Source organism: Phoca vitulina, unplaced genomic scaffold, assembly GCF_004348235.1.
Source record: "Phoca vitulina isolate PV1807 unplaced genomic scaffold, GSC_HSeal_1.0 scaffold43, whole genome shotgun sequence".
Classification (NCBI taxonomy): domain Eukaryota; kingdom Metazoa; phylum Chordata; class Mammalia; order Carnivora; family Phocidae; genus Phoca; species Phoca vitulina.
This window is the reverse complement of record NW_022589746.1, coordinates 7,690,997-7,704,181: the sequence shown is the minus strand read 5'-3', so window position 1 is coordinate 7,704,181 and position 13,185 is coordinate 7,690,997. Positions and strand designations below refer to the sequence as shown.

The following is a 13,185-nucleotide window of genomic DNA, read 5'->3' as shown; positions in this document are numbered from 1 at the left end:
AGCAAGAGGGGTCAATGCTCCAACCTCCAAACCAACCCTGGGGAATCTAAAGAAGCAGGATGGGAACGTGGATTCCAAGAACTGCCCAAGAATACCCCCCGGGGAGACAAAGGCTCTCCTGAACTGGTAGGAGGTTAGCGGTGGTGGCTGTAGCCTGGATGGGGAACACATCCACAGGACAGGTGGGGGCAGACTTCATGTGTAAACTCCTCTCCCCGCTGCCTTAGGGCAATCACTTGCCCTTTGCTGGCCACTGGGGCCCATATGGAATAATGTCAGGAGAGCGCTCGACCCCACCTAGGGCCAGGAAGTGACTAAAAAGGGGCCAAATGACCTTGGGCTTTCAATCTTTCATACTTCCTCACCCAAATCCTCAGGGGGCTGGTTAATTAGAGCCTAGGGAGACTGTCTCTGTCAAGTTATGCTTCTCTCAGAGGTAGAAAGCCCCGACCAGCATCCACACCAGCATCCCCGCCATGTTGGCAGAAATGGAGTGAGCAGCACTATGGCACCCATGACTCTCAGCCTGGGGCTCGGCTTTCTCCTCACTCCTTAAACAGACTGGACAACAAAGACTGAGCCTGGCTTTGGCCCTCCTGCCATTGGACCTATCCGACAAACTGGCGCCCCCAGGACAACACAAGTTCATTGACCACGGAGGCAGAATTGTCAAGCAGACCAAGAACATAAAACAAATATGACCAACAGACGCAAAAATTAAACACCTGCTGTGAATATCAACTTCCTATTTAGTATCAAAACACATGAAAGGAGCCAAATGCCCTGCAATCCAGAGAGCCACCACCCGGAACAAGGCCATCAGACCCCACCTGTCCATGAAACCCAGGGATGCCCTTTGCCCCATCACTTCCAGTCTACTTCAACATTTAATACCCAGGGCCAGAGATGAGTCCTATGGTTAACAAGTAACTGTGGGAAATTATTATAAAACCAATCAACTATGTCACAAAGCAGAATAGTTTTCTTCTCAAATGTGAGACCGTTGAAGATTTTTTTTCATCTCAAAAGAACCATTTCTAAAAACACAATTTGCCATCTATCCCACACACAGGCTTTTAGAAGAGCATTCTGAAAGGCACAGAGACTCGAGATAACAAGGCAACATTGATCACTTTTTTCGTTCAGAAAAGAACGTTCTGTTCCATTTGGATTTTAGTTGGAGGGACTTTTTTTTTCTACTTTTCACATTGCTGGTAAAATATATTGTTCAAAAAGCCGCCCAAATCTAGATTCTCCATTCCCTGTTCTTTCTTTCCAGCTATAACTTAATACTTCACTGAAAAAGGAAGGAGTATGGCTGTACTCAGACTTTTCCAGGATCGTTCAAAAATGAGTAATTTTTGACAAGGGACTTAGCTAAATATTAAATTAGTAACCTTTAATCACTAATACATTATTTCAAACATTGAGTGATTATCTTTGAAAAATGTACACTATGTTTCCCTGTCGTAAGTGATCCATCAGCATCAAATGTAATTTACTATCATGATGACTCAGATCATTATTAAAAACACCAGTCATTATAAGGTGCTCTGGATGAAGCAACAGATGAGGATGGATGATTACGTTATGGTGAGATGGTAGGGTCAAACAGGTACTGACCCCGACAGCCATCACAAAAGGTTTTCTTTACAAAGTCTGCAATATAATCATGATTGTGATTTTATGTTTCTCATAAGGGTCAAGTGCACAGTCTCCTGGCTATAACCAGAGCTGACTTTCTGCACAATCAAAAGATTTGAATCCGGGCACCTGGGTGGCTTAGTTGGTTAAGTATCTGCCTTTGGTTCAGGTCAGGGTCCCGGGATTGAGCCCCCATGTCTCCCTGCTCCACGTGGAGTCTGCTTCTCCCTCCCATCTGCCCCTTCCCCCGCTCTCACGTGCTCTCTCTCTAATAAATAAAATCTTAAAAAAAAAAAGATTTGAATCAACCAACAGCTGAAGTTTCCTTCTTCAAAGTTACCTCCTAGAAGACTGTCTCTTTCTGTGTCATCATTACGTGTTGCTTAAACCGCAGATATCATTCTGAAAGGTTAGCTAGGATTTCTGCATCGCCAACAGCGGGTCTCATACAATATCCTGTGGGCTCCTGCTTTTTCTAACGCAAATGTTTGTACCTAAGTACCTATCAGGGAAGAGGATCCTGGCACACAACATTCTAGGGCAGATTTTTCACAGGTAACACATTTTTCCCTTTGAAAAATGATGAGCTTATGCTCTGCAAGAAATATTTGTGACATCTTTGGAAGCTTTAAACTATCATATTTCGAGGTACCACACGCTGTATGGTGTGTGAGCACACGCATAGGCGTTCAAGCACCCTGAAAGGTTCCTTCTTCTGCTTGAACCCAGAGGGAGCTTCCTTCATGGCACTTACTAGGAGTGGGGAGGAATTGGCAGGAAACCCCAAGAAGGCCACTTTGACCACTGCCAAAACTATCTGCGGAATAGACTGTACCAGAATAAGACTCAGAGGAGGTATGCAGCCCCTGACCAGCAAACTGCTCAGTCAGCTCTTTCTTGAAATGCCCAAATAGCATTTCAAGTGTGCAGAACATCCTAAAGAAAACCCAGCCTTCAGAAATCGATCAGTTTGATCAACTGGACTTGCTCATACAAATCTTGTCTTTTCAATTAAATTTGGCCTAGAGACACAGTCACACAGGAAGCCTGGGAAAAGGTCTAATTTATCCTTTTTTTTTCTCCCAAATAATTCACAGTGGCTGTTCTTACAGACTGATCAGATACTCTAATAAAGTTTTATGCACTTGTGATACTAGTCAGCTTCCAATGAAGCAGAACATGCATAAGGAAAAAAATCTGCTCACTCCACTTTCTGAGCCCCACGATCATAGAATGAGATAAACAGCAGTTGGCTGGGTACAAGATACTGCCAGGGCCCTGCTCAAATTCTCATCCTTTGGGTTCAGTGAACTTTCAGCGGCCAGCTTTGGCAGTTCTTTTCTTCAAGATTTGCTTCGAGCACAGTGGCGGCTGGAAAAGCCACAGAATTCATGCTCTCTGGGAGCAGCAACACTCAGTGACAGAGAAAAGTCAGTGGTAAACACCCTAAATGTCTCCCCCCTGCCCCAGGTGGGAGAATGGTAAGGCACAGTCCTACAGAGTTTCCCAGAATTCCCCAAGAGAAAAGCTCCAGTTATTCATGGTGGTAACTCGCTTGTCAACACACCCTTCCCGGATTCCGTCTCCACCATGTCTCATGTGGACTCACTCCCCAAATAAACCTTTAAGCCCTTTCTCAAGGTCTACTGCAAGGACCAAACGAACGTAAGCTTCTTCATTAACACATCCTTTTGCTGACCCTTTGCAGGTCTTCATCAGATCTCTAAGTATGCACCGATTTATCTTGATTTTTGTCCACTGACCTTTTCTGAAGGAAATCTTTTTTTAATTTAAATTCAATTAATTAACATATAGTGTATTACTAATTTCAGAGGTAGAGGTCAGTGATTCATCAGTTGTATATAACACCTAGTGCTCATCATATCACGTGCCCTCCTTAATGCCCATCACCCAGTTAACCCCATTCCCCTACCCACCACCCCTCCAGCAACCCTCTGTTTGTTTCCTATAGTTAAGAGTCTCTTATGGTTTGTCTTCCTCTCTGATTACATCTTGTTTTATTTTTCCCTCCCTTCCTCTATGCTCCTCTGTTTTGTTTCTTATATTCCACAAATGAGTGAAATCAGATGATAATTATATTCCTCTAATTTCACTTAGCATGATACCCTCTAGTTCCATCCATGTCGTTGCAAAAGGCAAGATTTCATTCTTTTTGATGGCTACGTAATATCCCTACACACACACACACACACACACACACACACACACACACACTGCACCTTCTTTATCCATTCATCTGTCAGTGGACAGCCAGGCTCTTTCCATCTTCTCCCATTCTGTAGGTTGTCTTCTGGTTTTGTCGACTGTTTCCTTTGCTATGCAAAAACTTTTTAACTGAAGGAAATCTAAAGCTCATAGGGCCCCCTCGCTCTGCTCTGCTGCTCATATACAGACACAGAGACCAGCAATGCAGCTGGAAATGGACTAGCTAAGGAGAGCATGTTCAGCAGTCTCAGAGAGAAATTAAGATGATGCATTTGTGAGCACTCAGGAAACAATAACAGACGACTGAAATACAATTATGCATGTGTGTATATGATATGATCTTACGATATGCGTATCGTTATTGTTACTGTCTCTAAAAACTAAGCAACATTCTACTTCCTCTAGGAGAAAAAGCAGTTCATTGAAAGCATAAACGTAACCACAGCAGAGAAAATTTGTTTAGTGAAAAATATTTCAGATACGTAGAAAGTAGGAGGCTACAAGTTACAGTGAACATACCTCAAGCCTGATGTAAGATTACGGGCTGGGGTTTCATCTCTGCTATAACAATTCTAGCATCTCCAATCAGTCATTCGAATGTCCTATGCCTCAATTTCCTTTCCTCTAAAGTGACATGTCAGGTTCGGTGTTCTCCAAGGGTCCTTCCTACTCCTGACACATTCCCTTTGCATTCTGACAGCACAGAGCATCTACTTGACATAGAAGTACCTGTGACCAACAGCTGGTTTGGACAAAGATCATAGCAAATAGCAATTTGTATCTGGGGGAACTGTGCCTATAACCAACTCAACTGAAGACTCTAGACAGCGGACTCTACTTGGCTGAGTTTAAAGGATGCTCCACTCTGTTCTTTCCTTCTCTCTCTCCTCTTCTGCTCTGAGCACTGTGTGTGTATCTTAAGTGATTCATCTAACATTAACACTGTTCTGAAGGTAGCTCTGCCCCTCTCTCTAGAGATTCCCTGTGGCCAGAAAAGGGGATCAGCATACTTTTTTGTATCTACTGGAGATTGCCAACAATTCTGGATACTTTGACCCAAGAATTTATCCATTTTTGCAATCTTGCCATCATTTGTTAGCACTAACTTGACCACTTCCTCCTAGCACTTATTCAGTTTTCTCTTTATTCAAGATATTCTGTATTGATCCACAGTCATCTCATTCGTGTTGCAATACTCTAAAAACCCTCATCTTATGATCCTTGTGCCTTTTTTAGTTCAACAGTCTCCTTTATATCTGCCACCCAACAATCCAGCAATGCCTTAAGACTCAATGTGTGACTCAAATTTCTCCTCCTAAATCTTAAACACTAAAATTTCACTCTTTGACTTAAAATTTCCCCCTTTGACCACAACCATACGTTCTTCTATTCATTCAGTTCCAACAAACCTATCCTTGAATGAGTCTTTCTCATGCAAAGTCATGAAATTATATCTGTACTGATAGGCATTTTCTTTTTTTTTTTTAAGATTTTATTTATTTATTTGACAGAGACACAGCGAGAGAGGGAATACAAGCAGGGGGAGTGGGAGAGGGAGAAGCAGGCTTCCCGCCGAGCAGGGAGCCCCATGCGGGGCTCGATCCCAGGACCTGGAATCATGACCTGAGCCGAAGGCAGACGCTCAACGACTGAGCCACCCAGGCGCCCCCTGATAGGCATTTTCTTAAGTGAATTCAACCATTCGTTCATACATTCATTTATTCATCCATTCAATAAATACTGTAAGCACCTACTAGGTGCCAGATGATATGGTAGACCCAAAGATGAATGAGATCATGCCCCTTGCTTCAAGAAGTTCATTGCTAGTGTAGGACATTGAGAGGAAAAATAAGTAACACAAAGGGGCATCAGTGGTATGGAAGGGCAACTAATGAGATACTGTGCAAAGAGAGGGAGGAGCAATCCGTTTCAGCTTGGGGTGCCGCTGATAGACAAGCTCAGGAAGGCCCTGAGGTTATCAATTTTAAGTTTCCATAACACCAAAATAAGAATAACATACTTGTTAGAGAGAAAGATATCGGGTTCATTGCCTGTAACTATTTTACTATGATAGAGACTATTAATATTAATATCTACGTGATCACTTTAAAATATTGTGCTGTATGATTTGGAAAAAAATCAGATTTTAGGCTATTATTATCCAAATCTTTTGAATACAAGTTAAAAGTAGAAGTTTCAAACCATTTTTTTTGTTTGTTTATATAATACATTTGGAGTAACTGATTGAAAAAGAATGGGAGTTCTGACTTTTTAGATTTAGGGACTTCATTTTTTCTAATGTAAATGAACTGTAAAATTGCTTTTCAGAAATAATAAAATACCAATGATTTGAACAATAAGTAAAAATTTTAACCTATTAAAAGGAAAACATTTAAATGGCACTGATGGTCAGAATTTGTTTTTATCTTAACATAAAATAGAAGAAAACAGGAATAATGTGTAAGGACAAGGAGATAACCAGAAAACATACCAGAAGAAGCTTCCAGTCTTTCCAATCGGCTGATCAACCAGTCAAGGGAGCCAGAAAATTGAGCACAGTTTTTACGATTTCCTCTAATTAGAGCCGCTGCAAAAGAAAAAAGCAGACATCACAGTTATCTCACTCTCCAGTTTAAAATGCAAGGTAAGCTGGTAGTAAGCCCTCAAATGCTGGAACAAAAACAAAATACTTTGACTTTATATCTGAGACATATACAAATATATAGATACATCTACATATACAAAATTGAGATTTTTTTTTAATTTAAATTATATTAACATATAGTGCATTATTAGTTTCAGAGGCAGAGGTCAGTGATTCATCAGTCTTATATAATATTCAGTGCTCATTACCTCATGTGCCCTCCTTAATGTCTACCACCAAGTTACCCCATCCCCCCACCCCCCTCCCCTCCAGCAACCCTCACTTTGTTTCCTATGATTAAGAGTCTATTATGGTTTGTCTCCCTCTCTGGTTTCATCTTGCTTTATTTTTTCCTCTCTTCCCCTATGATCCTCTGCTTTGTTTCTTAAATTCCACATATAAGTGAAATCATCTGATATTTGTCTTTCTCTGACTGACTGACTTCACTTAGCAGAATACCCTCTAGTTCCATCTACACTGTAGCAAATGGCAAGATTTCGTTCTTTTTGATGGCTGAGTAGTATTCCTCTGTGTGTGTGTGTGTGTGTGTGTGTGTGTGTGTGTACACACATACATACCACGTCTTCTTTATCCCTTCATCTGTCAATGGACATCTGGGCTCTTTCCATAGTTTGGCTATTGTGGACATTGCTGCTATAAACATCGGGGTACACATGCCCCTTCGGATCCCTACATTTGTATCTTTGGGGTAAATACCCAGTAGCACAATTGCTGGGTCATAGGGTAGCTCTATTTTCAACTTTTTGAGGAACCTCCATACTGTCTTCCAGAGTGGCTGCACCAGCTTGCATTCCCACCAACAGTGTAGGAGGGTTCCCCTTTCTCCGCATCCTCACCAACATCTTTCATTTCCTGACTTGTTAATTTTAGCCATTCTGACTGGTGTGAGGTGGTACTGAGATTTTTTTTTTAAAGGATATTTATTAATAGGGACTGGAAAACCACATAGCTCATTAGAAGGAATATATTTTGAGAAAGTAACATTTCATATTGGGAGGAAATGATAAAGGATAATGGAAAAGCCAGTGTCCTGGGAGTCTCCTCACTTGGGTTCTGATACTCACTGCTTTTAATTAGCCGTGAGACTAAATTATTTCATTTCCCTAGAGCTCAACTTTCTCACATCTATAATGAAGAAGGTAAGAGCACATCAGTTTTCCTGAAAATGTAGCACAAAATACTAGGAGATATAGTTAGTAACTATAACAGGCACACAGAGAGATAGAATTAATTGATACCTGGAAAAAAGGGTGGGAGGGCAGATGGCTAATAAGTTTGAAAACCTTTTGTTTTCCTCCTGTATCTCTACTTCCCTTTAAAGTTCACAAGGCACTTGAAGGACTCAGAACTCCTACAGTCAAGTCACCTGTTCTAACATTGCTTCACTTAGTGTTTCAGACACATCTTTGATGAAAGAAACCATCTTATATGAAATTCCTACACCACCTTTATGATTTCCTTCAATCCAATTTACATAATCTATTTACAACTTTTAATGTTTCACAATCATGTGATTCTTTCAAAGCAAATCTGGTAAATATTTTATGAAAATTCTACTCTTCCGCCCATGAGATTGTTCCGAAACAGTATGACTGTTTACAAAGGGTTGGTGAGATGTTGACATAGTAGGATATTTAATGGGAAAAAGATGTTGCCATAAGAAAACAATCACTATTTAAAATATGGTAGTGCTAGGAAGCAGTGTGAAGGACCTTAAATTTCAGGGCACTGCCTGTGTATCTCCGTGGTAAGAACAAGACGGAGGAGTCCTTATAGTAACAGAGTGCAATTAATCTTAAAGACTTTATCTATTTTATTTATTTTGCCTGAAGATTAAACAATGATGCACTTAATTACTTGGACTCCCTGGGACCAGAGCCCCAGCAAGAACTAGCAACCAGCTACACACACACACACACACACACACACACGACAAGTGCCAGGGACAAGTGTCAAGAGTGAGGTGTAGAATGAGAAGGAGTCCTATGTGCTCTCTGGATTTCTAATTTTAATCCATAAGAATATCTGTTCATGACTTACAACAACAGCCATTGAGGGATAGTATATAGTAAAGCTTTTCAATCTTTACAGAGTCTCATTTGTTTAAACTTTAACTCACTCTTTTAATTTCACCTCTGAGTTTTCAAATTAAAGATATTAAATGTTTTCTAGAGGTCAGATATTAGAGATAAGTGCCTCTTGAAGAAACGAACAATGTAAGAATTAACCCTTTCAATAAACCATGAAACATTTAAGAAAGTCACATAGTAAGACACAAACAGAAAACTACATTAAATTTACTGCATACAGAAATGGCATAGCCCATGTTGGCCTAGCCCACTGACAGCAATGTAATGAAACTAGAAATTAGTAAGAAAAGTAGAAACAAAGATAAAGTCCAAGCACTTAATAATTTAAACTCTCTCGTTAATAATTTTTGAGTCAGTAGGGAATCAATACCACAATTACAGACTATCCAGTAAATAGCAAAAATAGAAATGTTACCTAATACAATCAGTGGTAGATGGTCAAAACTGTACTCAGAGGAAAATTAAACACTTTCTTTCACTGCTAACCAACCAGGTGAAAAGTGTTACCTAAACATCCTCTCAATATTTAAGAAATAACATCACATAAATATAAGTAAGATAGGAAAAAGAAAAAACATCAGAGATAGAAAAAGTGATCTATGTAAAAAATTAAAATGGTAGGATTGATCAAGAGAGTCAAGATTTTTTTTAATATATGCTAAATACCAACTGCTCTAATCATGAAAGAAAAAGACAAATCAAGAATAAACAGGAATTATAAACACAGCCACTACATAGATCTCTGTACTAGAATTTTTAAACATATAGGAAAAAGAATGGTTTCCAATTACGCATATATATACATTTTTTTTTCAACAAAACTAACCCAAAGGAGAAAAATCTAAAGGGAAAAATCTAAATAGAAAAATAAACCATGATTAATATTGAGTAGTCAAAGACCAAAAACTTTTTTTCTATACTCAAGAAGTAAGTTATTTCTAAACTATTTCAAAGTAAAGAAACTAAGGAAATCTCCCTAATTATTTTACAAAGACAGTATAACTTTGACATCGATGCCTAACAAAGTATGCATATGAGAAAACTAGAGGGAACTCTTACTTACGAATATCAGTCCAAAAATCTTATACAAGGATGGTACTTACAAATGATATTCAGCGATACATTAGCAACATTAACTCAAGTAGGGGTTTTTTCCTCCAACGAGACAGAAATGTAGTAGGAAATCTGTTAATAAGTCACAGACAAAATGTGATGATCTTAACAGACTCTGACAAAATATATATTTCTAATGAAAAAAAAATTAAGCTCTGTAAAAAAAAAAAATGCCTCCTGAACCTTATCCATGTGTGTGTGTGTATATATATGTGCAGGTGCATAGCATGCTTTGCAGATAAATGGAGTGTGTAAAACATTACAATTCAGCAAGATAGTTAAGAAGAAATCAGTTCAGTGAGTTTCTAAAGTAATTGAAAACTACACAGAGAATTACAGGGAAGTTCATCACAATACAGCTTATAATAGCAAAATACTGGGAACAGCCTGAGTGTGGGCTAAGTCAATGGCACATCCCTTCAGTAGGCTAGTATACATCCACTAAAACCTGGTGAAGGTTCATCGTTCACTGCCAAGAAGAGATGCCCACAATACAGAAGACCATGCAAACAAATGCTATAAAGGAATATCAATCATATGATCCCATTTTTGTGAAGTAGATATATATATATATATTCAATATAAGTATATGCATATCATGGAAAAATCGTGTTTTTTCAGAATATTTCTTGGAGAATGAGAACTGCCTCTGGGAACTATATCCTGATAAGTCCCTGGGACAGAAGCACAGACCCTAAAGGACACTGATAAGGGTGGGACTGCTTTCCCAGTTCAACAGGGACATGGTCTTATTTTAAAATAGGAAGGAAGATGAATAAAGCCAAGGGGGAAAAAGGATCATGCTCTGTGATGTGTTCCTTCACAAAGACCCCTGAAGCCATAATAACTTCCATTAAAAAAAAAAATCACAAATGCTCAATAAGAATGGCAGTTTGTTTTGTATGCACCTGTAAGGTGGTGAAGTTCTGTGGCCGAGATATTATGTAACCTCAGACAGAGGATACTGAAGAAGCACGAAATGGGAAACACTGTGTCCAAATAATCCCCCAAAATGTACAGACATCAAAGAGGAGCCTTGAGCCTGTCTCAGTCCCTGAAATTGGGCAGGGACAATTGGACAGAGCTAACTAAGCCTTCAGGAGAGGAGCGTTCCAACTGGTGTCTTAGTGCAGCATTTACATGGGTGTGAACACACGATGCTTTAGTACATGTGTGCATGTGGGTGTGTGAAGTGTTTCATATGTGTATTATGTTATATAGATTCAAAGAAATATTTTTAAAAGGTCATACATTAACATGGGTAGTTACATTTTAAACATGGTTTCCACCTTTTTTTATTATCTAATTTTTATAATGAAGTATTAATTTTAAAATCAAATAATACAATACAAAGTTACCTTCTTTTCAAGAAGAAAAGGTAAAACAACATCACTGATACAACTCAATGTCTCAAGAGCGCCACTCTCAAGACCAAACCACAATGGCAACTTTAATCTCATGGTACTTCAAGGTAAAGATGCAGAAACAAACTCAAGACAAACGTCCTTCCTCATGCAGGACAAGCATGCTAAACCCCTTCAAATCCTCTTTCCTTGTTGGCTAATGGGTCTTAAAGACGGTCAAGACCTTTCATCTTCCATACATCTCTATTTTTCCTTATTTAAGAAATATGAAGGTAGGGGGCACCCAGCTGGCTCAGTGGGTGGAATATGCGACTCCTGATCTCGGGGTTGTGGGCTGGAGCCCCATGCTAGGTATACAGAGTGCTTAAAAATAAAAATCTTTTAAAAAATGAATGTAAATGCATTGGGCACCACAGTTGACACTTGTGAGTATGAGCTTGAATAACGCGTGAATATAATACAATGGTTGAGGGTCTTCCTCTAGCATATTGTAAGTTCTTTTATATTTGACACTCTTATTACACGTCTGTACATTGCCTGAAATTTGGAAGGTATGTTATTTCTTAATATAGTGAATGGATAAATAGCATCCAGTCTCTTACAGAATAAGAATATCTGGTTAAGTGCAGTACAACTTAAATACTATAAAAACATTTTGAACTAAGCTCTAAAAAAGAAAGTGGTAGTTCACTGAACCAATTTGTTTTCATGTTGAATAACTAATTAAATCTCTGAACTTTTATCCAATCAGAAGATGAAATGCAAGTAATATCGGCAGTCAATTGAAAAATTATGATCGTAAAAAATACTCCATCCTGCATTTCTTATTTGTATTGTAACATCCCTGTGTCCTCATGCTTTAGTGTCTTTAAGCTCCAAGACTCAAAACTTCTCGATATACTCAAAGAATCAGGAAACTACAAATAGATTAAGATATAAGATCTTCCAAGAAAACTCACTTTTAAAATTAATTTAACAAATACTGATTACCTGCTTTGCATCCGGCACTGCTCTAGGTCTAAGAGATACAGCAGGAAATCAAACGAGGTTCTTCTTTGGAGCTTATATGCAAAGTCTGGAAATACTAATCATTCCAGCACAGACAAATGAGGGACCAAAGAACTAGAATTCACAAAGATTTTTTTTTTTTTAATATCCAGGTTAACAAGTGGTTGCTCCTAAATCCCGATAACCCAAGAAACCAAAAATAAGCAAAAACTCCAGAATGTTGTTGAAAAATTTAAGAGTACTGTGCCACAGAAACTTCTTGGGAAGCTTGAGGAAGGGTCCCTGCTGTTCGGGGACCTTGTGAACTCAGATTTGATGACCCTGCCCTGTAAGTGGACAGTGTAAAAGAAGCAGTGAACAACTGCTTTGCATGGCTTGGCCTACAAGACTGCGTTGGGCCAAGAATGCATGGGCATTTCTCATGGATCCTGGTGAAGAGCATCTCTGTGGACTCATCCAACAACCACCCAGAACAGAGTTGCAGCTATCCTGTCCCACGAGCAAGGACTCGGCTAAAAACATCTAACATGCCTGCTGAAAAAAGTCAGCTCCCAGCTGCTGCCAAGTCCCTCCAATCCCCCCACCAGGGATGACAGCTTAACCTTCTGGCTAGAGCCAGAGAAGAGACAGCCACACAACCAAGTAAAAAAAAAAACTGTGCTATGTTCTCTCCTCCCTCTCTACCATCATCAGGAAGCAAACAACAGCAAGCTCATGGAGAAGGTAAGTAGAGATAGCAGTGAGTTCCTGCTTATGGAGCTCATAGTGCAGCCAAGACTTTAAAGCCAGGCAATTCTAATTCCAGAGTCCACACTCAGGTCCAGTCTATGTTGCCCCCCATCACCAGTCTCTTCCTGCTGGAACCCCCGATCTAGAAGAGATTAGGAGGGGTGGGATCCTGGTCGTGTATCAAGAGATTAAGAAGGCATCTCATAAAATAGGTTCCAAAATGCATTTCCATTAAAAATGCAAGCTGGTGCAGTCACTCTGGAAAACAGTATGGAGATTCCTCAAAAAGTTGAAAATAGAGCTACTGTACGACCCAGCCTTTGTACTACTGGGTATTTACCCCAAA

At 39.5% G+C, this 13,185-nt stretch overlaps 1 protein-coding gene across 3 annotated transcripts in view; it reads right to left on the bottom strand.

Annotated features, from left to right (window-relative positions):
• RYR2 (ryanodine receptor 2) overlaps positions 1-13,185 on the bottom strand; it is a 739,460-nt gene that overhangs the window by 331,549 nt on the left and 394,726 nt on the right. For all 3 annotated transcript variants that reach the window (XM_032430318.1, XM_032430320.1, XM_032430321.1), the window contains one exon: positions 6,362-6,457. In XM_032430318.1, the coding sequence (XP_032286209.1) occupies positions 6,362-6,457 (96 nt within the window). The remainder of the gene's footprint in view (positions 1-6,361; positions 6,458-13,185) is intronic.